This window comes from Eschrichtius robustus, chromosome 19 (genome assembly GCF_028021215.1).
Source record: "Eschrichtius robustus isolate mEscRob2 chromosome 19, mEscRob2.pri, whole genome shotgun sequence".
Classification (NCBI taxonomy): domain Eukaryota; kingdom Metazoa; phylum Chordata; class Mammalia; order Artiodactyla; family Eschrichtiidae; genus Eschrichtius; species Eschrichtius robustus.
The window spans coordinates 59,533,486-59,561,181 of NC_090842.1; the positions used below are offsets into that span (position 1 = coordinate 59,533,486).

At 47.1% G+C, this 27,696-nt stretch overlaps 1 protein-coding gene across 1 annotated transcript; it reads left to right on the forward strand.

Moving 5' to 3' along the window:
• The first annotated feature begins 8,852 nt into the window (after positions 1 to 8,852).
• IGSF23 (immunoglobulin superfamily member 23) lies at positions 8,853 to 26,370 on the forward strand. Its single transcript, XM_068527147.1, has 6 exons — positions 8,853 to 8,919; positions 15,138 to 15,472; positions 16,618 to 16,623; positions 19,793 to 20,063; positions 22,049 to 22,193; positions 26,283 to 26,370. Exons 1-6 carry the CDS (start codon positions 8,853 to 8,855, stop codon positions 26,368 to 26,370), a joined length of 912 nt encoding a protein of 303 aa, XP_068383248.1.
• The last annotated feature ends 1,326 nt before the right edge of the window (positions 26,371 to 27,696 follow it).

The following is a 27,696-nucleotide window of genomic DNA, read 5'->3' on the forward strand; positions in this document are numbered from 1 at the left end:
TTTTATTGTATCTTAAAGAGAACTAGCAGCAGGTGATCTTTTTTTCTGCCTTTGGAAGCAGTTGTTGGCCCATGTGGTATCCATCTTGGACTGTGAAGGGATCCGGCTGAGGGCGGGGAAGGGAGATGCAGAACCTGGGTCTTTGGTGTTATCACCGAGCCACTGTGTTAACCAACCTAGAACTGCCCTCGTTGGAATTCCTGCTACATAGGATAATACATGTCGGATTTTCATATCATTTTGAGTTGGGTTATCCATTTTTTGCAACCAAAAGCATCTAAACTGATATTTTGGAGGCTGATTTTCTCACCTCATCATAGTCCCGGCTCAATTAACCATGAGAACGGGTGAGGAGCGGCAAGAAGGAATGTCTATTAAAAGGTTTTAAAATGTGAGATGAACATTAAGGGGAAGAGCCCCACCCACGACCCAAGTAAGACTTGAAGACTGGAATTGTCACCATTGTGGACTTCTTAAGTTTGCAAGAAGACAAGAGACTTTTCAAATGCAACTCTGAGAAGTGAGGCGATTGTGCTTTTTTCCCCAGGATTTGGGATAGTGGAATGTCACCATTAACATCCAAATGGGTTACAGCTTAAAGTGACAGGTTATTGAGTCCAGAAGATTGGCCTGGGTTCACAGCCATCCTGGAACGGCTCAAACTAAAAATTTTACTTTTCTCTCCTACTTCGTTTCTTCATTTTGATGGATGCAAAACGTTGCATGCCTCGCGTTTTATTTGTTAATAATCATATTTTTCCCATTTCCTTTTACATTGTAAGTTTTGACCATGTTGAAGCTGTTTCTTTGTTCTCTTAACACTAAAAAAAAAAAAAAAAAAAAAAACCGGGGTGGGGGAGGGGCATTGCAAGACTGCCTTGAAACTCTAGGCTGTTCTAACTGGTAACAAAAATCTCAGCAACAAGAAGGAGAAAATATTCCCTCTTCTGCAGCTTATGGAAAGCAGAGACTTTTTGCCTCGTGAAATTCTCCTTGTAAATGTATTCTGAATAAAGGAGTCTTATAAGAAACCCAGACTTCAAAAATTGATGTTTGCTGCATCCTTTGAAAGCCCTCATTAACCTGCTGTATTAGTTTGCTAGGGCTGCCTTAATAAACTACTACAGGCTAGGTGGCTTAAACAACAGAAAATTTTTTACTCGTTGTTCTGGTAGTCCAAAGTCAGGTGTTAGCAGAGTTGGCTTCTCCTGAGGCCTCTCTTTTTGGTTTGCAGATGGGTGACATCTTGCTGTGTCCTCAGATGACCTTTTCCCTGTGTGCACTCGCATCCCTGGCGTCTTTTCCTCTTCTTATGAGATCACTGGGCCTATTGGATTAGGGCTCCACCGTTATAACCTCATTAAGCTTAATTACCTCTTTAAAGAACTGTCTCCAATACAGTTACTTGGGGGTTTAGGACTTCAACGTATGAATCTGGGGGGATACAATTTAGTTGCTAATACCTCCCAAATCTGGACTGGTTGTCTTAATAATAATCTGTTGCCCCTGGTAATAATATCTACATTGATACTCCCTTTTCCTGAAAAGTGCAAAGACCGGTTTTCATTGTCACTTCTCTCTTTTTCCACCCTCATGGAGCTAAAAAGAACACCCATAACTCTGCTAGGTCCTTTTATTTAAACAAATAGTGTTGTGTCATTTAAATTAATGTTTTACCTCCTATTGCTATATGGGCTGTGACTGAAAACAGCAAGGTAAGAAAAATTGCTTTCACTTAGGAGATGCTATTTCACTTGGGTTTTATATATGTTGGGAGGATAGATCTGGTGCTGTGACATTCTTGTGCATATGATTTGACTTAAGATTGGATTAATTTAAATTGGCTGAAAGGGACAGACCCATGCCAGAGAAAGACAGCTGGGTGCCCTCTGATGGAAAAGGTAAAGGAAGCTGACTCCATCTGACCCCACAACTGCGGAACTGAAACTGCAGAACTGACCCACCAAAGGAGCTGCTGCCTCCACCATCACAGAAAGGTGGGGAATCAAAAAGCTGTTACTGGGCTTCCCTGGTGGTGCAGTGGTTGAGAATCTGCCTGCCAATGCAGGGGACACGGGTTCGAGCCCTGGTCTGGGAAGATCCCACATGCCGCGGAGCAACTAGGCCCGTGAGCCACAACTACTGAGCCTGTGCGTCTGGAGCCTGTGCTCCGCAACAAGAGAGGCCGCGATAGTGAGAGGCCCGCGCACCGCAATGAAGAGTGGCCCTCACTTGCCACAACTAGAGAAAGCCCTCGCACAGAAACAAAGACCCAACACAGCCATAAATAAATAAATAAATAAATAAATAAATAAATAAATAAACCCAAAGGTAAAAAAAAAAAAAAAACCTGTAAAAAAAAAAAAAAAAAAAAAAAAAGCTGTTACTACAGGCATACAGATATTACAGGTTCAGTTCCAGACCATTGCAATAAAGGGAATATCACACTAAAGCAAGTCACAGGAATTTCTTGGTTTCCCAGTGCATATAGAAGTTATGTTTACACTATATTGGAGTCTAGTAAGTGTGCAATAGCATTATGTCTTAAAAAAAAATGCACATACCTTAATTTAAAAATACATTATTGCTAAAAAATGCTAACCATCATCTGCACCTTCAGCCAGTTGTAGTAGCAACATCAAAGATCACCGATCACAGATCTCCATAACAAATATAATAATGAGAAAGTTTGAGATATTGTGAGAATTACCAAAATGTGACACAAGAGACACGAAGTGTGCAAATGCTGTTGGAAAATGGCACCAACAGACTTGCTCAACACAGGGTTGTCAACCTTCAATTTGTGAAAAACGTAATATCTACGAAGCGCAATAAAACGAGTAGGCCTGTACTGGAATTGTCAGCTCCAGAACCACATCACATTTGCTGGATTCACAGAGATGAGAGCCTCTCAAAACGCACAAAGCCAGTCACTTGTGGTACCTCAGAAAAAAACAGCAGCCTGTCCGTGACTGTGCTTGCCAAAATTCATGGCAGAAGCAACATTAGCAGAACCTCCATTTCAGTTTCACTTTCACTTTCCAAATCTCATGCAAGTATGTCAGATTGACAGAAATATGGCTTCAAGGGGAGTGAGGAAGTGTAGTTTTAGCTGTGGTACTGGAAGGCACATCAGAAGGGGGAAGGCTCCCATGGTGAGCAAACGAATCCACAATCTAAAACCCCTGGGACATTTTCTCTTCAGCTTCCTATATCCAGGGGGAAATCCACGTCTGGCCTTTCCCCCGCGTAGGTAGGGCCTGCTTTGCAGAAGAAGGTCCAGATGACTTCTGGTTTCTTCGCACCTATTTTTCTACCAGCAACCGGGTGGAGATTTAAGATCTCAGTAAATATCACCCCTTGTCCTCGTCTGCAGGCAGAAACAATTGAGAGAGAGAAAGAGATGCAGGAGTAAGCAAGAGAGAGGATAACATGATGGATTTATTACCTGAACGATAAGCGATAGCAGGGAACATGGCTGAGTCCTGAGACCCAGTGGGTTTGCCATCACCTCCCCCTCCTTTCTGCTGCTCCCAAACTGAACAGCTTAAAATTTAGCTGCATGTGACAGATTCAAAATAACGATAGCTTAAATTACACAGAGATGTATTCCTCTCTCTTGCAACAGCCCAAGCTGGTGTGCAGCTCTGCTCTGTGAAGGTGCCAAGGAACCTGGGCTCTTCTATCCTGTTGCACTTGTCCCCTTGGCCCAGGATGCCAACGCACTATGTCCCCACTCTAGCCAGAAGAAAGGGAAAACGAGAAAGGGAGGCCCTCTTCCTTTAAGGGCATGACCTAAAAAGTGCACCTCTGCTCACATCTCATTGACCAGAATCTGGTCACATGGCCACACTTGCTGCAGGGGAAGCTGGGAAATGTAGTCCTTATTCCAAGCAATTAAGGGTCCAGCTAAAATTTCTTTAACTGAAATGAAATGAAAGAGGAGGCTAATAGATCAGCTGTGGGGGCACCACTAGTTTCTCTTCCTTATAAGCTTACCTCCAATAGTCTCTTTATCACCTGGCAGGAAGCAACAGACCAAAATATGCAGATCCAAAAACAGAGAGGGACACAAAACAGGACAAAAAACAGAGAGCCACGCAAGCTTAGTTTCCTCTCCCAGACTCAACAATTTCATAACAGGAAGGTGGGGACAAAAGCCGGGAGCCTTACTCTAACTCCACCTTTCTAACTGGTGTGCTGTTGGCTTTTTAGGTGAGACAAGTCTCTGTTGTATGGGACAGTTCCACCTATTACTGCAGGATCTTTACCCCAATAAATGTCAGTACTGTTTCAACCTCAGGCATGTGACGACCAAAATGTAAGCAGATATTTCCAAAACCCCTGGAAGGGGCTGTGGATGCCTCTGACAGATGACAGGACATCCTTCCATGGAAATGTGAAACATGTGGGATAAGGCTTTCCCCACCCAAACTTAGCCCCTGGTGGGACAGGGAGTTCTTTTGGCTTTCAAGCTGCTTTTTTACAATTCTGTCCAGGACTGCCCAGCATTGGCTATTTGTCATGTTATTAATAAAATGATGCTTTACTGCTCCCCTCCAACACACCATCACACACACACATATTCACACGCACACACAGCACGAGAAATAAATGATGCTACAAGGACTCAAGGAGCCAAGGAAACAGGATCTGACCTTGTGCCTCATTGTCTTGAGGATGGGAGGAAGGAAGTGAGGCTGGCTTGGGGTGAATGTGACTTACATCTGTGTGACCTTGAACAATTTATTTAACCTCAACCATGTATCTCTGTTTGCTCATATGAAAAGATGAAAACAATAATAAGGATGTTAGAAGGCCCAAGTGACTTTATTTTTAAAAATTTTATTGGAGTATAGTTGATTTACAATGTGTTAGTTTCCCAAATGACTTTATTTCTTTTAACATTTATTTGTTTGTTCGTTTATTATTTATTTTTGGCTGCGTAGGGTCTTAGTTGTGGCACACAGGATCTTTCCTTGCGACACACAGGCTCTCTAGTTGTGGTACACAGGTTTAGTTGCCCCACAGCATGTGGGGTCTTAGTTCCCCGACCAGGGATCGAACCCTAGTCCCCTGCATTGGAAGGCAGATTCTTAGCCACTGGACCATCAGGGAAGTCCCCGCAGATGACTTTAAAAGATTGTTGTATATAATGTTTAAGATCACAGACTCCAGAATCTGACACCTGGATCTACCCAGCCATCCACCAGCTGCGTAGCCTTGGGTAAGACACTTACCCTCTCTGTGCCTCAGTTTCTTCCTTTGTAGTAGGAGAATGGCAGCACCCGCCTCAGAGGGCTGTTGAAAGGATGAATGAACTAATAGACGTAAAGTGTTTAGAGCAGTGCCCCACTCAGAGTTGAGTTCTCTGTAAATGTTAGCAATTGTCATGCCACAGTTATTTCCTCCAAGTGGGACTCGTGTATTTTTTTAATTAAACTCTCGACTTTATTCTAATTTCACCAATATTTCTACTAACATCCTTCTTCTGTTCCAGGATGCAATCAAGATACCATATCACATGTCGTTTTCATGACTCCTGAGTCTCCTTTGTGACAGTTTCTTAGTCTTACCTTGTTTTTCATGGCTGTCATAGTTTTGAGGAATACTGGTCAGATATTTTGTAGAATGCCCCTCAGTTTGGGTTTGTCTGAGTTTTTCTCATACTTAGACAGGAGTTATGGGTTTGTTGGTGGGGGGGGAGGGTGGCAAGAAATACCGTAGAGGTGAAGTGCCCTTCTTATCACATCATATTAGGAGCTACATAGTACTCACATGACATCACTAGTGACGGTAGACTAAGCTATTTGACCCTAATGAAAGAGAAGTGACTTATTAGATATTACATCTGCCATTTGCATTCTTTCTTCCCACTTAAGCAGTCAGTCCCTTCCCCAAGTTAACTATGGACTTGATGATGGTTTGTTATGATTTCTACATAATTTAGCTATTTCTTGGAATACAAGCAAGGGTTTATTTTAGACTGTAAAGGCAAGCTATGTACATGACTGTTCCTGGTCTTCTTCTATTTTTTAAAAAACAATTTAAAAAAATTTAATTGTGATTTTAAAAAACCCTCATGATACAAAATTTACCATCTTAACCATTCTTAAGGTACAGTTCAGTAGTGTTAAGTATCTTCACATCGTTATGCAACAAACGGGCTCGTGTTCTTTTTGTGACACACCAAAAATTTACACAGTTATGTGGACACATGTTTTATTTTCATCATTATGTTTTTATTTTCATCTGCATTAATGTACTTGGCATATAAGTATAAAATTTTGTGAATGTTACTGTTTAAAAACTGAGTTGAGCTTATTTTAGTTGAGTTGTTTCAAAGAAAAATATTGAGTAAATAAATTAAAATGTACGTGGGTGTGCATATGGAAGGAATTATGATGTGGTAGGAGAAAGACTGAGGTTTGTGAAACACTGACCTGCTAAATCCTCCTCCTCGCCCAGGGTCAGTTTAGCCATCTCCTCCACAGGGGGCTTCCCCTACCCATCCTCAGGCTCTGCTAGATCCCAAATCATATGCTCTCAAAACTTTATTTTTCACTTTTTCTTTCAATCAAAGTTCTTTTGGAGACAAGTAACTGAACCCCAAATCAAACTGTTCTCAGAAGATCAATGGGAATATATAGACTCACATAACACAAAATGTGAAGCATTATTACCAACTTCAGGCACAGCTGGATCTAGGTGTTTAAATGGTATCACCAGAAATTTCTGTCCATTCTGGCTATGCTTTCCTATATGTTGACCTCATTCTCTTACAGCCTCTCTACTCGTGGTAGAAAGAGGGCCCCCAGCAGCTCCACACTTAGATCCCTTCAGTTTAGCAAGCCCAGGAGAAAGAAGTGCTGTATTCCCCAGAATTCCAATAAAAGTCCTCATTTTGCTCCTCCTTGGCCTGCTTTGGGTCACATGCCCAAGTCTCAAGAAATCACTGAGGCATGGGGTTGAAATGCTCCGATTGGCCAGGCTTGGGTCACATGTCCAGCCCTCACCCAATCACTGTGGTTGAAGAGTGAAGTGCTCTGATTAGCCAGGCCTGGGCCCCTCAGCTCCCTGGAACCGGGAGGAAGTTGGTCTCTCAAAACAAGCTCCAGGTGCTGTTACCCGGATGAAAGAGAGTGAGTACTGGTGGAGCAGAAACCACAGGGTCCTCATCCATAGATGGTTATTAATCATGTTGCAAATACTTGTTTATTACCCATCAGTGGTCCCCTGGCCTGGCTAGTTGGTCTAGCAGAGGCCTTCAGAAAAATCATAAAAGAGGCAGTATGGCTAATACTAATAAAGACATAACCGCATCACTTGATAATGACTACTTTTAGAGACTCACGGGGGAGACTTTGCCCCAGGGTGAGGTAGAACCTGGACATCTCTGGGAGAGAAAAGCATGAACTTCTGAGTCAGATCTGAGTTCAAATTCCAACACTCTCATTATACTCACTCACTTACTGATTTTTTCATGCATTCGCTAAAGGAAATTAATTGGGCACCCATGATGTGCCAGGTACTGTTCTAGACCCTGGGGAAAACAGTCATGAGCCAAACAAAATCCTTACCCTCCTGGATCTGACATTCTAGATAGGGAGGTGGATGTGGGGGATAAGAGACAAATAATAAACAAGTGGACAAAGAAATAAGTAATTTCAGATAGTAGTAAATATTGTAAAGAGAAGAAAGCAGTGTGTCTTGCTAGCAAGAAGCTAGGGGCCTGACTTGCAGTAGGCATTAGGGAAGGCCTTTGTGGAGAGTTGATATTTGATTTGAGACTGGAATAATGAGATGCAGTCAGCCATGAGATGATCTGTGAAAGCCTCCAAGAGGGAGTAGCAGTGCTAAGGCCCTGAGGTGGCTCGCTCCAAGAACTGACAAAAGTCATTGTGAATAGCTCTGTGACATTAGGTGAATTACTTAGCCTCTGTGCAGTGCTGGAAAATAAGGATGATCATACCAACCCCTCAAGGTTACAATGAGGATTCAATCAGACAACAATTGTAAAACGCAACAGCTAGGGCTGGCACACAACAGGTGTTCAGTAAACATCAGCTATTATTTGGACAATACCATTATTAACTTAAGAAGGAAAGAATGGGCCTGGAGGGTAAAAAGGATGAGAGAAAGAAGCTTTTGTGGCTTAATCCTTCCAGAATCCAAAATTCAGGATACCGTATGAGCAAGGCTCTGAGAAGGGGCTTCTGATCATGACTCCAGGACATCCTAGATACCAGTATTAATAATAATTAGCATTATTGTAATAGCTACGGCCATTTATTGAGCACCTACGATATGCCAGGCACTCTGCTGGGCACCTGATGTCCATGGGCCCCTCTGCCCCTGGGATAGGCACTGTTATTAACACCCCCATTTTACAGAGGCTCAGAGCCAATAGTCACAAAGTCTGGAGAAAAGCCAGGAGGCCAGCATGAGGCCCAGCCGCCGCCAACCTGATGACCTTTGGCCGGTCGTTGCCTCTGATGTGGGGTTACAGGGGCAGGACACTTCTGCCCCACTCTCCATCTTCACCATTCTCCCAGCCTGGAGGGGCTGGGAGGGGGAGGCAGAGAGGAGAGCCCCTTCTCCAGGGACCCTGCCCCAGCCTAGTCCCCACCCACACTGCCACCAACCCAGTGCTAGAGAAGAGTCACTGCACACCTGGCGGTGACTTCCCAGCCCACAGCTGGAGCCCGAGACTTGGGGAAGCGGAGGTGGGGCCGGGAATGGGCGGGGCCGGTGCGGGGGCGGGGCCAGGCTGCATACTTGACTGTGCGCTCTAGGGGACCCCACTCCCGACAGGGCGACTTCCCCTGAGCCGCCGCAGGACGGAAAGCGGCATGAGGTGTCCTCTGGGCGCCGCCAGCTCCGGCCACAGCCCCGCCTGGAGAAGGATGCTTCTAACAGGTGCGTGGGGGTTGCACCCACGGGTTGGAGACAAAGAGGGGACATCCCCGGGGAGAGCCTTTATTCAAATCAGAGACGCCCCCACTCTGAGCTCTGACTCTGGTCAGTTTAAAGCCCATGCCGCACGGGCGCCCGACGCACAGGAGCTCTTGAAGTCCCCAAGAGGCCGTGCAATTGACCCCCTTCTACAAAGGAGGAAAGTGAGGCTCAAATAGGGGTGGGGTCATTCGCTCAAGAGCACGTGACTGGCAAAGGCAAAATCGGAATTCAGGACCCCATCCCAGTCCCTTTCCACCAGAGCACCGTCTCACCCTAGCTATCCCCATCTAATAATAATTTTAAAATAATAAGAACAACAATCATAAAATAACAATCATAATATAAAGAGGTCATTGTGACTGAGTACTGCTACATGTCAGCCTGTTCTAAGTGGCTTTCTTACAGTAGCATTTAATTCTTAACCCCATGAGGCAAGAGCTATCTGATCCCCATTTCATAGAGTGAAACTGAGACACAGAGAGGTTATGGGTCCTCCCCAGGCCACACAGCTTGAAAGTAACAGAAGGAGGACTTGAACCCAGATGGTCTGGCCACCAAGACCACACTTTCCAGAGACCACCCACATCTGCCTCTCAGAGAGTAAATGAATTGCCTCTTTTTCCAGGTCTTAAGAAGTCCAGTTCTGTGTAATTTCAAAACCCCACCCCACAGTTTAAGGCTTCACCTCCTCCCCAGCTCTGGCCTGGGTCAGACAGCAGTGGAGACATGGTGGCACGTGGTGGGCCTCGTTCCTGTTTCTCTCTGTGCGCCCTTTCTCCCCACCCAGAGCTGAGGTCTGTGCCCAGCCCGCCCCCCAAGGCCATGCGCAGAGGAGAGGAAGGGCAAGGAAGGGGCCGGAAAGTTTCAACTTGGCTGCTGTAGTTGTAAGGTGGGGACATGGCCTTCTGTGTGGCTGAGGCATGATGGTTAGATCCTTCTGGGTGGGGAACTCACCCGGCAGGTCGTCTCCCACGGGGCTCTTTGCCAGGACAGCCTCCAGCCGGCTCCCTTCGGGGGCATCCACACTGGCTCAAGGAAAACTCGTGAACATCTTCGTTGTCCCACCAAACGCTGGAGGCGTGGGCCATTTCCACCCAGCCCACTCCCCCTCCATCCCTCACCTGGAGACTTAGAGGTCTAAGTTCCCACAGACTCGGGAGCACACATCTCCAGCTCTCCAAGAGGTTTCCTTGGGGCCTCCCTGACTTGGCAGGACGTGGAGGAAAGCCCCAGCCCCCAGCCCCAGGGGGGACCCCCAGTTCAGCCTCAGCTCTCCCCCAGGAAGCCTCACTCTGTGCCATCCCCTCCTCTCCATGAGCTCTCGGCCTCCCTTCCCAAGGCCTGGCGGGGGTAGGGCAGCTGGTGCTGGCAGAACTGGTGACGGGTAACCCCTGTTAGCTAGACCTTAGTTGGGAATGGGGAGCTCTTAGCATCTGTTAGTTTGTTCTCAGCCTCTGGAACCTCTGGGGAGATTTTGAGACAATGGGAGAGTCAAGTTTGACATTGTGGTGTATTTATATTTATATTTATATTTATACATAGTGATTCAGGGAGTGTCCTGGGCTCAAACAGGGAAAAATTGAATAGAGACTTTTTCTCATTTGATTGAAGATTAGAGATGAAATAAAATAACCATGCTCCTGGCAAGTAAGAGTTCTGGAACCATCTCTACGGTTCCAGCTCTGAAATTCCATATATATATATTTATATATATATATATAGTATAGGTATTATATATAAGGTATTATTATGGTATATATTGTATATATAGTATATAGCATATAGTACAGTATTTATAGGTATATATATGGTATTATTATAGTATATATATATATTTTATAGGTATTATATATATAAGGTATTATTATAGTATATAAATCTTATATATAAGGTATATATAAGATATTTAGGTACTATATATATTTAATACCTAAGTTAGACTGTCCTGAGCCCTGAAAATTCATAATCTCATTGAATCTCAGGCACTCAGTTGGTTACTATCAACCACCCTCCTTGATGAGTGGGAAAACTGAGGCTCAGGGCCCTGAATAATGATCAGCCGAGTCAGGGTTATGAACCCAGGTCCAGCGGCCTCAGAGTCTATGAATGAAACCATGATTCTACATCAGCTGGAGTAAGGATTGCTAAGATGTGGGGTTTTCTTCTTAAGATGCCTTGAGGACACTCCCTGAATCACCAGGCACCTGCAGCTGTGTCAGAGTCAGAACTTGATAGCAGAACACGGACTGCGTGACCTGGGATCTTCCCCTTCCATCACGTATTCAACAAACACCCCTGGCGCCTACTCTGTGCCCAGCCTGTGCTGGGTGGTGCTGGGGACACAACAGTGACCAAGACAGCCCCAGCCCTGCCCTCCTGGGGCTCACAGTACAGAGAGAAGACAGACCCATCCCCAGACAGTGATGACCCAGAATGGGTGGGGCAGGAATGGGTTGTGGGAGGGAGACCCAGAGGAAAGGGCTCAGGTCTGAAGCTGGGAAGGTGGTGGTCAGGGGAGGACCTTTCAAAGCTGTCAAAATCGAAATAGGACCTCAGAAAGATAAGATGTCAGCTATGCAAATTGCATCCCTGTGCTCTTTGTTTCATAAAAGCGTTAAGACAACAAACTTTTCTACCAAGATAGAAAAGCAAAACCTTGAGCAGGTTCTTGGGTATAACACTTTATTCCCGTCGCTTTGACAAGAGCTTCCATTGCCCCATCAAGTCAATCAAGGTCCCTGCCCAAACACTGTATAATAGCATCTATTACCAAGCACACCTGAGGGTCAGGGAAGATTTCAGAAGGTGGGATGCCTGAGCCAAAACTTGAATCACAGCTTGATAAAGAGTTGGTGCAGAACATCATTCTAGGTAGGGAGAACAGCACGGGCAGGGGCCTGGAGGCTAGAGCAACTGCACGGCGTTCAGTCGGACTGACGCAGAGAATGAGGGAAGAGTGGAAAAAGGAGCGCAGAGATGTAGCAAGAGTGACAGGTGAAGGAGTCTGCACTATGTCCTGAGGGCACTGGGGAGCCATGGAAGGTTTATGAGCAAGGTCACACCAGCTGCCGACTCAGAGAGAAAAATCAATGGAGGTCGGAGGTGGGCAGTGAGCCTGCCAGAAGACCCTGTGGTGAGATGACTCCTAACTCTCCACTTATGACCTTGGCTCTGAGACTCATGCTTGCTGTGCCTCAGTTTCCCTGCGTGGAAAATAGACTAGCGCCAACTTCTGAGTTGTTGAGAGGGATCAGTGGGATAACGGTTGGGAGAGTTTGGCGCAGTCCTCGGCACTAAGTCAGCATGCGATGTCAGCTGATCACTGGAAGCTGCCTTCTAGGACCACACACACACACACACACACACACACACACACACACGCACACACGCACACCCTCCCTGGGCACAGCACGTTTGTAGCTGATGGTGCCGCCTGCCCTGGAAGATGTTCTCTCTGGCCACGGCTTCTCCTTCATTTACCCAGAAGAGAGCTGAGGTTTTAACATTTGTGCTGTAAGTGGGTATTTCTGATCCTTAAAATGTAACAACTTATTATGTGTTTTTTATCTTAAAAGGCACATTTACGGTACACCCAGTACTTGCAAGTGTGGAGGCAAGGATGATAATAATGATGATAATTATAATTAACGTCCAGCATTTATCTGGCTGTCACTTTGCTACTGCACTAGTCTGAGCACTTCACAAGCATTAGATCAGGGCTTCTGAACATCGGCACTACTGACATTTTGGACCCGATGATGCCTCGTTGTGCGGGCCCGTCCTGTACACTGTAGGATGTTTAGCAGTGTCCGTGGCCTCTACCCACCAGATGCCAACAGCACACCCTCCCAAGTCGTGACAACCAAAAAGATTTCCAGACATTGTCAATGTCCCCTGGCGGGGGGGTGGACTGGGGTTGGGGGGGGATCATCCCTACTGAGAATCATTAGAGACATTATTATTCTCATTTTATAGATAAGGAAACTGAGGCTCAGAGAGGTTAAGTAACTTTCCCAAAGTCACCAGAGCTAGTTAAGTTTTGGGACATGCATGCTGGCAATTCAGTTCTGCAGCCTGCAATCTGGGGTGTGTGCGTTTGTGTGTGCAAAACAATGAAGAACCTAGTTTATACGCTCTTATTTCATTTATTCAGATTTTTACTTAATTTTTGAATGGGTTATACATTCCCATGGTTCTAGTCTCAATGATATATAAAAAGGTCTTGAGTGAAGTCTCTGTCCTCCCCCACCCACCCAGTTCCCCACGTGCCCTCCCTCCCCGCCTCCCGCATACAGATAACCACTATTTTTATATATCCTTCCAGAGATTCTTCATGTTTACAAAAAATGCAAATACATATTTATTTTTCTCCCATTTTTACACCAAAGATAGCACACCATATAAACTGTTCAGCAGCTTGCATTTGTATCTTAACTACTTACCTTGGTGATCTTTCTCTGAGTTCTTCCTCATCCTTTAGTAGAGCTGTATTGTTCCATTGTGTGAATGGACCATAATTTACTTAATCAGTTCCTTATGGATGGGCATTTGGGTATTTTCAATCTTTTGCCATTATAAGCAAAGTGTGGCAAATAACCCTGTACCTTAGTCATTTCATACTGGGAAAGTGTATCTATAGAATACATTCCCTGATGTTTAATTACAGGGTCAATGGTTATGGGGATTTTTTCATCTTGAAAGACTTTGCCAGACTGCCCTCCACATGGGGTTGCACCAGCCCTGTGTTTCCTTTTGCCCTCAGCCTCACCAACACACGTCATCAAACTTTTGGATTTCTGCCAACCTGACAGATGAAAAGTTTTATCTTGGTTTGTTTAATTTGCATTTCTCTTACTATGAGTACAACTGAACATTTTCCCTATGTCAAGAGACATTTGAATTTTCTTTTCTAAGAACCTCCAACCTATATCTTTTGTACATTTTTCTGTTAGGTTGCCAATACTTTTCTTCTTGATACCTAGGAGCTCTATATATAGTAGTGAAATGGGATCTTCATCTGTGATATCAGTTGCAGATTATTTTTCGTAGTATGTCATTGTCCTTCTGACTTTGTGGGTGGTGGGTTGTTGTTTTTGTTAACTTTGCAAAAGTTTCTTTTAATCATTATGTCAAAATTTTCAGTCTTTTATGACTGGAGTTGATGTTCTTACTGCAATAGTCACCATTCTAGTGAGAGGCAGAAGAATGGGTTGGGCAAGTGCCTAGGGTCTGGAGCCAGACTCCAAGGGTTTGACCCATGCTTTATGCAATATGGAAAATTAGGGGAAATGAGAGAAACAGGGATGGGGGATACACTGGACAGTATCGTTTAGTGGCTAAGAATTTCAGCTGCCTGGGCGTGGATCACAACTCAAATGTTTATCACTTATGAAATTCTGGAAAAACATCTTAAATTCTCTGTACCTCCATTTCCTCATCTCTGATAGGGGTATAATAGCTGTATCAGTCAGAGTTGAGGCAAGACACAGATGGTCCACTCAAAAGGAGTAATGAGGAGAGTTTAATAGGGGGACTAGGCGGGGTATAGGTAAACTGACATGGGATTTTGCAGCACCCAGGGGCTAGCAACAGCAGGAAGCTGTAACCTCCCCTGGGCTAGAAGCTGTAAAAGGAAGAGCAGACCCCAAAACCCCAAAAGAGTGGTATATGGAGAGGGTCACCCAATAGGATCTCTAATAGAGGGACCTACTGAACCAATGCTGATGCAGCAGGGAGGGAGCTGTGGGACCATTTACCTCAAGGTCACTCCCTTCTGCCCTCCTGTCTTCCACCAATGCTCCCATTGGCAGAAGCCAACCAGAAACAAAAGGCGAGGGATCCCCAGGGATGCAGCTCAGAGAAGTCAGCCTTTTGGGGAGCAGAGCAGAGCAAGATGGAGGGCGAATCTGCGTGGCACCCAGCATAATAAGTGCCTTGTGGGGCTGATGTAGGAATAAGTAAGATAATATCTGTTTAACACTTTAGACAGTGTCTGGCTTGTAGGAGGTTCTTAAGGAATGTTCCTTTTTATTTCTTTATTATTATTATCACCGTTGCCATCATCAGCTCTCGACGGCACTCATTCTCACCAGCACAGGAAGGGTTACTTGCGAGGCCAGCATCCTGCCTTTGACCCCATTGCTCCCCTGCTCTCTCTTCTCCCTCCCACCCGCTCCAAGGCAGCCTGCTCGCATTCTTCACCTGCTCTGCCTCCTCGGAGCTGCCCTCCTCTGCGTCTCTGGACTCCTTGACAGAAGGAGCCAATGCCCACCTGCCAGTCCCCAGAAGCCTCGATGGGGTTCTCTCCACTTCTTGGTTCCGAGGGCACGAGGCCCAGGCAGAAGCCATGATCTCCTCCCCTGAGGGCCTCCCAGGGTCCGGCCACACTGGCCGGGAGACGCTGGATACCCAAGGCAGCCTGGTCATCAGAAATGTGACAACTCAAGATGCAGGCAGCTACACCGTGGTGCTGGAAACCAGCAGGGGACGCAGGAGTGCGACGGAGCAGATACAGGTCAACGGTGAGCGGGGCCCCGTGGCAGGAGGAACCCGGTTCTCAGTCAGCAGGGCCCATCGGGACCCATTCTGTCACCAATCCTCCCTAGCAAACCACCGCAGAACTTAAAATAGCAACCGTATTTTTAGCTCAGGATTCTGCTGAACACTTCTTTTGGTCTCAGCTAATTTTAGTCGGGCTCACTCATGTTTCTGCAGCCAGCTGGGGAGGGAGTGCCTAGGCACTGGTCCAGGATGGCCTCCTTCCCATGTCTGGCAGTGGCCTGGCTGGCAGCTGGGGCAGTGGGGGTAATTGGGCCACGAGGCTTCTCATTCTCCAGCAGGAGAGCCTGGGCTTGTTCACTCAGCAAAGGATGAGAAACAAGAGCAGAAGCTTCCTGAGGCCCAGGCTCAGAACGCGCAAGCCATCGCTTCTGCCATGTTTTATTGGCCAAAGCGAGTCACATGACCGGCTTTGCTCCAACGGGAGGGAAATAGGCTCCGCCTCTTGGTGAGAAAAGTTGCAAAGTCCCCTGGCTATTTTTTTGTCACCTATCACACTTTCCAACAGATATTCATTAAATATTTGTTCGTTATCACTTGGGGAAGGACAAGGGTCTCTGGTGGAAGCCTTCAGAACTCACCTCTGTTTTTATGAGCTATTCAGCTCTGGACTTGCACTTTCACACCTGAACCAGAAAAACCAAGCCCTGAGGTTAACCAGACCCATCGTCCTTAGAAGGTAGTTTAGAGACGTATTAATCTACTAGGGCTGCCACACCAAAATACCACATGCTGGGAGGCTTAAAAAAAGAAATTTAGGGGCTTCCCTGGTGGTGGAGTGGTTAAGAATCTGCCTGCCAATGGCAGGGACACAGGTTCGAGCCCTGGTCTGGGAAGATCCCACATGCCGCGGAGCAACTAAGCCTGTGCGCCACAACCACTGAAGCCCGCGCGCCTAGAGCCCGTGCTCTGCAACAAGAGAAGCCACCCAATAAGAAGCCCGTGCACCGCAACAAGGAGTGGCCCCCCGCTCGCCACAACTAGAGAAAAGCCCGTGCGCAGCAACAAAGACCCAACGCAGCCAAAAATAAAAATAACTAAATAAATTAATAAAAAAACCAGAAATTTATTTCTCACAGTTCTGGAGGCTGGAAGTCCAAGATCAAGGTGTGGGCAGGTGTGGTTTCTTCTGAGGCCTCTCTCCTTGGCTTGCAGATGGCTGCCTTCTCACTATGTCCTCACATGACCTTTCTTCTTTGTGTGCACCCCTGGTGTCTCCCTGTGTGTCCTAGTCTCTCTTCTTATAAGGACATCAGTCAGATTGTATTAGGGCCCACCCTCACCACCCCATTAAAGGCCCTATCACCAAATACAGTCACATTCTGAGGTACTGGGGGTTAGCACTTCAACATATGAATTTGGAGTGGGGGGGCGGGGAGGGGAGGAACACAATTCAGTCCATAACAGAGAGTATAATAGTTAAGATTCAGATTCTGGTGTGCTAATAAAGACCCAAAATAGGGCTTCCCTGGTGGTGCAGTGGTTGAGAACCTGCCTGCCGATGCAGGGGACACGGGTTTGAGCCCTGGTCTGGGAAGATCCCACATGCCGCGGAGCAACTGGGCCCGTGAGCCACAATTACTGAGCCTGCGCGTCTGGAGCCTGTGCTCCGCAACACGAGAGGCCGCGACAGTGAGAGGCCCGCGCACCGCGATGAAGAGTGGCCCCCGCTCGCCGGAACTAGAGAAAGCCCTCGCACAGAAACGAAGACCCAACACAGCCAAAAATAAATTAATTAATTAATTTAAAAAAAAAAAAAAAGCTCACCTTTAAAAAAAAAAAAAAAGACCCAAAATAACAGTGTCTTAAATAAGATAGAAATTTCTCTCTCACACATAGTAGTCTGGCATGAACGGTGTAGGGATGATGTGGTGGCTTCAGGATGGCAGGACCCAGGCTCCTTCTAATTGTTCTGTCCTCACTAGGTTCTGTCCTGCCTGTGGGACCCAAGACAGCTCCCATCACATCTGCATTCCAACCAACATAACAGGAGAGGCGAAGGGGAGTGAGGATGCCTGCCTTTTACGGCCCAACACAGAGGTTGCTCACATCCCATTGGCTGGGAACTAGTCACATGGTCATACTTAGCTATAAGAGAAGCTGAAAATGTAGTCTTTATCCTGGGCAACCATATACCTAGATAAAAATGTAGGATTCTGTGACTAAAGGAAGAAGGGCAGAAAAGATGGAGGGAGATCCCAGAGGCGGGGATATCTGAGCTGGGACCTGAAGCCTCAGCAGGGGTGTGCCAGGTGAAGAGCTGGGGCAAGCGCTCCTGCAGAGAGACCAGCCAGCGTAAACACGGGAAGCATGAGTGAGTGGCTCCAAGTTACTGAGCCCTCACTATGGACCAAACACTGGGGGATTTCACAACAGCCTGAGAAACAAGATGCTCTAAGCACCACGCCCCTTGCACAAGTGGGGAGACTAAGGCTTGGAGAGGTGACATCAACAGCCTGTGGTCAGGTAGAAGCAAAGGGCCAAGCTAGGATTCGCACCTCTCTCTGTGATCCTGGAGCTTATCTCCTTCCACGCTGCCTCTCTAGCCCTGCAACATCTCTAAGGTACAAGCAAAGGTGGAGAGAGGCGGCTAGGAACCCCGCTTCTGCACCGGGGTTTTTTTTACCTCCACCAGGACATGTAAGGGCTGCTGAGGTCCATCAGCCTACATATCTGTGATGTGAAGGCCAGTTCTTCTTCGAAAAGCCCACCTGCACACCTTTGCCTGTGCTGTTCTCTGCCTGGAGCTTGTGCAGGCTCTGAAACCAGAACCGCCTGCATTCAAATCCCTGCTCCTTCACTTACTAGCCACGTGCCTCTGCAAAGTGACTTCCCATTTGTGTGTTTCAGCGTCCTCCTCTCTAAATGGAGTCACTGTAGACCCTCCCTCGTAGAAGTGCTGTGGGGAGCAAATAAGGTAATCCACGCCAAACGCCTAGAACAGTGCCTGGCACAGAGTAAGCAAATGCTCACTATGAGTTTTTCAGGGGACTTGACCTCTTTGAGCTTTCGTTTTCCCATTAAAAGGGGGATAACAATAAGACCTACCTCATAGGGTTGTTGTGAGGATTAAATGAGTAAATCCAGTGGCTTCTGAGGTTTTAAAATCATGACCCACAGTAAGAATTGCGTTTCATACCATGACCCAGTATGTCCATATATCCACACACCACCAGTCACTGAAAGACAAGTGTCATAAAATAACAATTATTGCTATGAGTAATGCATTCTGATATTTTCTATTATATTTCATTTCATGTTTTAAATGCTGGTTACACCCTACTTAACGATTTCACCCAAGCATGGGTCTCATTCGCAATATAACAAGCCAGTAAGACAACAAGCTGTAGTTAACATGTGTTTAGAATGGTGCTTGGCTCATAGTAAGAGCCCAGTCTAGGTGGCTGTTACATTGATTCTTGTTTCCACACCTGGTGGGCTCTTTCTCCTCCCGCAAGGCTTAGCTCAGGCACCACCTCCTCCAGGAAGCCTTCTGTGAGCTCTCTGGTTGGACTGAGGTTTTTTTCACGTTTCATGTTGCACGGAAATTGGAAATCAGCTCCGTGTGGTGGTCCCCAGCACTCACCACGACATCACATTCAAATCCCAGCTATGCCTCTCTCTCTGACTATGAGGCCTGGCCCTAAGCACCCCCAGACCTCAGAGTCTTTCACCTGAAAAAAAAAGAAGAGAAACAACACGAAAAGAGAACTATGGTGAGGATTATATATGTTCTCTGTAAAGAGCCCTGCCAGTAGCTGAGGCCCCACGCCTTGGAGGTCCCCTTGACCCCCCCTCTCTCCCACCCACATCCAATCCATCGGCAAGTCCTATGGGCTCTGCCTGCAAAATGATCCAGAATCCAACTGCTCCTCCTAGCTCCTTGGCTTTTATCCTGGCCCAGCTGAGGGCAGGGGAGCTGGGGTATTTATATACCAGCCCGCGTCAGTCACTGTGGAAGGCTGCCCCCCCGCCCCCAGTGTGCCCACCCTCCAGCACTCTGGCCTGTTGCCTCCATGGTCAGAGCAGGCTCTGGCAGCCAGCAGAAGCCCTGAAGCAACAGATGCAGTGTTGGCAGTTGGAAGGGCTGAGGGTGAGGGCACCAACAGCTCTGCTACATCCAGCGTCTGGGCACAGACCAGGCACTCCAAACACATTCGTTGGTGAATGAATGAGTGGATGAATTTATGAATGAATGCCTCTGTGGTGAACAGAAGAAGTGCTCAGCCTCTCTGAGTGGTCTCCACCCATGTGACCTTGCTCCCTGTTTGCACAGCCAACTCTGACGGGGTGCTGGCTGCTGACATTCCCAGGGAACACACAAGGTATCCTCCGGAGTGAACTCAACTACTCAGTGATCCTGCAGTGGGTGGCTTCCATCGAACCTGAACCTGTGCTACGATGGACCTTCAATGGGCATCCTCGCGGGATCGGGGAGAGGCTGATTATCCAGAGGTTGTCCTTGGAGGATCTGGGCACCTATGTATGCTTGGCCGAGAATAGCCAGGGAATGTGTTTCTCCCAGCCTGTGACTATCATGCTGCCACGTGAGTACCCCACCCTCACCCCGGACCCTGTACCCTTGCTGGTCAGTGGCCAGCTTTCCTGATTCCACTGAGCTACATTCTATGCTCAGTCCCCTCTGATACCCTTTATAGCCAAGACGGTATCTCATTCTTTCATCCTCCTGGCAGAGTGGGGATTATTAGCCCATTTTACAGATGAGAGGCTGCAGGCCAAAGACATAAACTCTAATGAAAGCTCAGGGCAGGATCTGGAGCCAGCTGCCTGGGTCCCGGCTCCAACCATTTGCTGGCTGTGTGAATTTGGGAAGCCTCTTCACCTCTGAGTCTCAGCATATGCCAGAGAAAAAATTAAGGTGATAATATAATGAGTGGTTCCAAGCACGGGCTTTGGAATTTGAATTTTGGCTCCACCACTTCCTGGCTGTGTGACTTTGGACCAGTGCCTTGACTTCTCTGTCCCTCAGTTTCCTCATCTATAAAATTGGGGAAATAATAGTGCCCACCCCAAAGTGTAGCTGTGAGCATTCGATGAGATAAGCAGGTGAACAGCTTAAAATAAGAGTGCCTAGCACTACGGAACACTAGTGAGTGCTCAATAAACATGAACTAGTATCATTGTTATGATTAGTATTATCCATATTATTATTAATTTTGTGCCTGTTACTGTATGCAATAGCGTGTACGGAGGCTCAGGCGGCAGTAACAAGAACAGCCAGTTACTGGGATAAGAAAAGTGGTTTGGGAGCCCGTCAAAAGGGGGCTCAATTCCTGTCCCTGTGCCTTCTTGGCTGGGTGACTTAGGACAAGTGACGTCCCTTCTCTGAGCCTCAGTTTCCTCCTGTGTATAATCAGAGTGATCGTGTAGACCTCTGCAAGATTGCTATAAGGAACTGAAATGGTATATGTGTGAGGCTAGCAGAACACCAGTTAGCAGGTGCTTTAAAAATAGCAGCAGTTATCATGCATATTATTTTTAGTATTTCTGTTCATGGCGTGAGCTGGAAAGATACAGAGAAGCTGCCAGTGGAGAAGCAGGGAGGCATGTAGGCAGCGGGGATCACATGAGCAAAGGTCCAGGGCATGGAAAGGGCAGGGATAATGGAAAGCCTGGCTTGGCTACGTTCCTGAGATCTGCCTCTCTCCCCAGCCAGGGTTCAGTGGGAGCTTCAGGATTTGGTTTTGAGGTGATTTCCTGGGAGAAAAAAAAGGTAAAAAATGTAAATCTTGGAGCACCTGTTGACCCTGACACATTCATTGAGAATGACAATACTTTCAAGACCCCCTTTCCTCACTCATCAACTGTTCAGGAAATGTTTATTGAGCACCTATCATGTGACTGGTCCATGCTGGGCAGTGCTGAGGGCATCTGGTGACAGAGACAGTCCTGGCCCTGCCTTCACAGGACTCCCAGTCCAGTAAGGGACAGACCTTTCCACAAACAGTAATGACCAGAGTGGGCAGGGCTGGGGTGGGGGAGCTCAGAGGGCTGTGGGACCCAAGGAGGTGCCTGACCCAGCAAGGGGATCAGGGCGGGCTTCCTGGAAGAGGGGACATCTGAGCTGGTACTAGGATACATGGGAATTGTCCAGGCCAAGGGAGAGAAAATGGCATAAATGGCATTCCAGGGGCACAGACAAAGGCCTGGAAGTAGGAGACAGATGGGAGTGAGCTTAGAAAATTAAGTAGACTCCAACAGGGCTTGGTTATAAAGGTAGAGGGTAGAGAGAGAAAAGACTGGCCAGGTGGCAGGGCCTCGAAGGCCAAGGTGAAGTCCTGGGTAGCCACGGCAAGGTTCTGAGCAGGGGAGGAACAGGGTCAAGTGTGACCTTTAAAAAGACCCCTCTGGCTTCTGTGTGGTGGGAAGATGGGTCGGGGAGCGACTGGGACAGGAGAGCGGGGATGAGGCTGGGGTGGAGACCCGGAGGATGGGGAGGAGGTGGAATGGTGGGAGTGGGGGGTGTGGAGGGAGGGTGTCTCCTCCAGTCTCTCCCCTTCTTGGTTCCCAGAAGACATCGTGGATCCCACAGACCCTGTGCCCATCAAGCCGAACCCTACCCTCTCCCTGTCAGGAAGCTCTGCCTTTGCCCTCATTGTGGCCGCACCTGTGGTACTGGTTGGAAGCACGGTCTTCACCATAATCTGGAAGCTAAGGTACCTGCCTTCCCTCCTTCCCATCCACTCAGCCCCCACAAGGCGCAGAGCTCACTCTGCAGCAAGACTGAAGTCAAACCAACTGCCTCATCCCAAGGAGCTTAAAGCTCATTTGGAGAGGATGACATTGACCCCTGATGTGCCCATCCAACTCGTCAGTTCCCAAAGTGGCCCCAGGGGAACAGAGAGACAGGAGAGGGCTCTGGAGCTGGGTTCAAATCCCAGCTCCATCACTTACCCACAGTGAGGCCATGGCAAGTCACTTCCCCTCTCTGTGCCTCAGTTTGCCCATCTGCAAAATGGGGGTGGTATTAATAGCACCTGCCTCACAGGGCTGTCATTTGGATTAAACGAGGTAATATTTCTAAAGCCTTTTGGGAATTCCCTGGTGGTCCAGTGGTTAGGGCTCCATGCTTCCACTGCAGGTGGCCTGGGTTCAATCCCTGGTCAGGGAACTAAGATCCCACAAGACGCACAGTGTGGCCAAAAAAAAAAAAAAACCCTTTAAAGCAGGGCCTGGGATATGGTCAGTGTTATATTCATCCCTTCCACACATAACTGTTGAGTACCTGCTATGTGCCAGGCACTGATACCGTGGGAATAAACAGCGGAAAGTCCTTGCCCTCATGAACTTGCATCCTAGTCGGAGGTACAATACACATGATGACCAAGTAAAACATAGATAGTATGTTGATAGATAGTACATACATAGATAGTATGAGAGCTAAGGAGAGGAGTAAGGCCAGGAAAGGGCACAGGGAGTGTGGGGATGGGGCACCTTTAACTAAGTTAGCGAACACCTCCCTGAGAAAGTGACATCTGAGCAAAGACATAAAGCAAAGGAAAGGAGGGAGGGAGCCAGTGGATCTGGGGGAAGGGCAGAGCTGGCAGAAGGAACAGCAAATGCAAAGGCCCTGAGGTGGGACTTGCCTGGCATGTTCAAGGAATAGCAAGGAGGCCAGTGTGGCTAGAGTGGCGTGAAAAATGGGGAGAGAAGTAGGACGTGGGATCAGAGAAGGAAGCAGGGGTCATTGGGGGAGGGGGGCACCAGACAGCTTAAGGTCTTGCGGGCCATGCAAGGACTTGGCTTTTGTTCTGAGTGAGATGGGAGCCATGGAGCATTTGGGGCAGAGGAGGGATGGGATCTGTCTTACATCTGACTTACATTTTCATCCTAGATGTGTTATCTATTATTATAATACTATAATATCTTACCATGGATGTGCTTGCTAAACATTATTCTATTTCATCTCCACAAGAGCTTGGCGGGGGTGGGGAATGGGGTAGGGATGAAGAGCTCGTTTTTGTCGAAGACGAAACTAAGGCTGAGAGAGAAGAGACTGGCCCCAGACCGCACAGTTGAAGAGGGATTCGAACCCAGAACACTGCCTCACTCTTAGTTCTAGCCCCTAACCTACACTGCCTCTTTTCCGTCATTAACGATGCAAGCCTTCGTAGCTGACGTACTGAGGAAGAGAAATCTGAATGCTGAAATGGTTTGGAAAGGCCCTATGGACCAGCTGGGAGGGACTAGGGCCAGGTCTCCTGTCCATGAGTGCCGTGTGGAACCTTCTAGGGGTGGGAGAGGGCCAGGCTGCTGCTGAATCACCCACATCGTCTTCGTCCCTGTGGCTCCAATTTCCTGGGCCCTCAGTAAGTGCCAGGAGCCCTCAAGTCACGGCTCTCAGGATGGGTGCTGTTCTTGCCCTCATTTTCCACATGAGTAGAACTAAATCTCAGAGAAATCCATCAACTTTCCCAAAGGACATGCCACTGACAAAGAGCTGACCCTGAATCAAACCCAGGTCTAACTCCAAAGTCATGTTCTTAGAGGGGAAAGGTGAGAAATCAGGCTGGTGTGAAAAATCCTCACCCAGACCACCCGGAATCCCTCCCTCCATGAGCGGCAGGAGGGCTCACTTCCTGTCCTCCCCGCCATCTTGGCCAAGACCTATTATGGCAGACCAATGCTGACATCATCCAGAAGGAACCAGCCTTGTCCAATCAGCTGTGACCTTGGAGATGAGGTCATGGGGACAAGCATGGCTGTGTTGACTCTCCCGGTGGAGAGGGGCAATCTTCAGAAAAAAGGGGTCTGGGTTGGGAGGCACCCTACATACACACCTACGATACCCATCGAGGGCCAAGAGAGATCCCCGTGGTTTGCAGTGAAGGCCATGGACCCTGAAGCCAGGTCCCTTTGGTTCATCCCAGCTCTGCCATAGGCTAGCCTGTGGGACTTTGGGTGACTTGTTTAACTGCTCTGTGGCCCATCGGTAAAACAAGGATAACGGTAACATAATACCTGCCTCAAAGGGTAGGTGTGTGGATTATGTAAGATGGTGGGAGTAAAGAACTGTAAATAATGCCTGGCACACGGTGAGCCTTCAATGAATGTCAGCCACATGTATTATTATTATTGTTTTTGTTATTATTAATATTTCTCTCTCTTCACTGTAGGTGTGGCTGACAAAGAAGAAATGGGTGAACCACTTTGGGTTTTTTTTTTCAGTTTAAATAAATTGAATAAGAATTTAAAAAACAAATAAATGAATCTAGACAAAAGGAGATATTACAAGCAGATCTTAATCATGAATTTTTATGTGGTGCTCAAAAATACTAACAGCTATTTTACAATGTCCAGTTTCAAAATATACATTTTGTGGAACACGTGTATATTTCTGTTCAGTATATAATTAGTAGTGGAACTTCGCAGTTATAGAATATGTATATCTTCAGCTTTTATCACTGCTCCCAAATTGTTTTCCAGTCAAATTCATTGTATTTTCATACAATGGGTTCCACAGTGAAATACTACATAGTAATGGAACAAATTTAGATAAATCACAAAACATGAAATCTCGTAAACACAGCTACAAGAGAGGGCAGAAGTTATAGTACCATTTTTAATAATACAAGCATTATCAGGAACTCACTGGCGGTCCAGTGGTTAGTACTCTGTGCTCTCACTGCTGAGGGCCCAGGTTCGATCCCTGGTTGGGGAACTAAGATCACACAAGCTTCATGGCATGGCCAAAAAAAACCCCAGAAAAACCCTACTCTTTGCTATTAGAAGACAGGATATGTGGGGTGGCAAAGGATAAAAAAGGAGTACAAATGTGCATCTGAAGTGTGGGCATCTATCAGCCCAACAGGTGAGACCAAGAAGAAGTGTGGGGAGGGGAGAATCCTGGGACCAGGGACAAGATGAAGGCCCTGGGAGCTCCATTTGAGACCTCCTCCCTCCAGGTTTTCTGGTCATTTTTCTGTGGGATGTTCCCATCTTGTTGAGAGGCCCAGGGACTGCTTTTGTCTCCTCTTGCCAGCTGCCATCCATCTCCCCATCTCACCAAATCCCTTGGGGCACATAATCAGTCTAGATTTCTTAAAACTCTTGTGCTGCAACCAAAAGAAGCTCACTGAAGTAGCTCAAGAAAAAACACACAGGAAGATTTAATATAAGGATCCAGAAAGAGTTCCAGGAATCCAAGGGTGTATCAGTTAGCACTTGCTATGTAACAAACTACCCGCCAAAACTTAGTGGCTTGAAACAACAGCGATTTATTTAGCATATAATTCTATGGGTTATTGATGTGGGTTGGGCACAGCTGGGCAGCTCTTCTGGTCTCTGCTGGGCTCACTTATGCATCTACGGTTGGTTGGCACGTTGCCTAGGGGCTGTCTGGACTAGGATAGCCTCAGCTGTGGTAACTGGCCATGTAACTGACTCTTCCACGTCATCTCTCATTCTCTAGCAAGCAGACACAAGCATGCTCATGACAGAGGCAGGATTCCAAGAGTGAGGGCAGAAGATGCAATGCCTCTTAGGACCAAGGTTAAGAACTGGCAGATTATCACTTCTGTCACATTCTATTGCCCAAAGCAAGTCACATGACCAGCTCAGATTCAACAGGTGGGGAAATGACCTCACCTTTTGATGGGAGGGGAAGAATCTGTGGCCGTTCTTGCAATCTACCACAAATGGCAGGAGAGCATGGTCAGAAAGCAGGAAAGCTACTGGAACCAGGGTAGTTGCTTGCTGCCTCTCCCAGCCTCCCACTCCTCAGCCCTTGTAATCCTCTTCTCCAGGAACATGGAATTCACAGTTCTCTGTCTCGCTCTGCAGATGGGCAGTCGATGCTTCTCCAACCATGTGGAGAAAGGCACCATCCCATAGCTTGCAAATCCCCAACACCCCTGTTCAAAGGAACTGGCCAACTTAGCCAGCATCCCTTTGCCTTATCTCTGACACCTCTGGAAAAGGTATCTGATTACCTTACTTGGGACAGTTGTCAACCTTGGTCCCATCACTGTGGCTGTGGTGGGGAGCAGAGGTGTTTTGTACAATCAGAGGTCCAGGGGCTCAGCCCCATTTGTGAGGGCTCAGTGCTCAGTAAAAAGCAGGGAGGTTTTTGCCTTGTAAGCTGGGCAGACACCCCAAAATATGTCTTCTACACATGCAGCTTATTTTTGCTCCTTTTCAAAGAGAAAAAAACCTTCCAAATGCAGAGAAGTGGGGGGAAGGGGTCTCAACCCCCAGAAATCCATGGTACATTTGTAAATGTGATCAAACACTTTCTTTCACTGGAGAATCCTGACAGATGGCAGGCAAAGGGTGCTCACTGACCCTACGCTAATCACTTACCCGCTCTGAGACTCACCTGCCTGAAACGAGTATGAATGAAACTCCTGTGCAGATATGTCTAACATTTGAGGAACATTCAGTGCTTCTGCGACACACTACCGTGTCAACATAAAGGCACCTACCATATCATTACGATTAGCAATAATAGTAGCAGACCTGAGTTCAAATCTTGTCTGTTGAGGGCTGTCCACGTGCCAGCCATTGCACTCGATTCCTTATGTGATTCGTATGTTATATCATCCTCACTGCACCCACTGAGGAAAGGAGAACTACCCCCACTTTACAGACAAAGAAGGTGAGTCTCAGAGAGGCTAAGTGACTTGCCCCAGGGTCATACCATGGTGGGGCTGGTCTCCAAGCCAGGCTCCCTGGCTCTGAAATCCCTGTTTCCAGTCATTCCACTGCCCCGTTGCTCCCTCCCTAGAGCTGGAGCCCCATTCCCATTCTCTCATGGGCCCCTTCATGTCCTATGCCAGGGAGGTGTCTTTGTGCTCCTGTACATAAGATAAAAGTGAGGCAAAAAGAGGGCAAGTGACTTGCCCAAGGTCACACAGCCACGTGAGATGCCAACTCAAGTCTGCCCAATTCCAAAGCCTGTGCCTTAGACCAGCGCTGTCCAAGAGAACTCTCTATGGTGATGGAATTGTCTATATCTGCAATGTCCACTACAATATTATTCAACAAAAGTGGCTATTGAGCCCTTGAAATGGAGATAGTGTAACTGAGGAACTGAATTTTTATTTTATTTACTTTTAATCAATTTTAATTTTAATTTATACGCCCACCTGTGGCTAGTGGCTATTATACCGGACAGTGCAACTCAAACTCCTAATTGTTAAAAAAAAAAAAAAACAAATC

Bases quoted from the DNA above. Each gene is read 5' to 3' on its own strand.
- IGSF23 (XM_068527147.1), top strand. From the start codon at position 8,853: ATGAGGTGTCCTCTGGGCGCCGCCAGCTCCGGCCACAGCCCCGCCTGG. The intron at 8,920-15,137 runs GTGCGTGGGGGT...ACCCGCTCCAAG, and splicing joins GAGAAGGATGCTTCTAACAG to GCAGCCTGCTCGCATTCTTC. The intron at 20,064-22,048 runs GTGAGTACCCCA...CTTGGTTCCCAG, and splicing joins TGTGACTATCATGCTGCCAC to AAGACATCGTGGATCCCACA.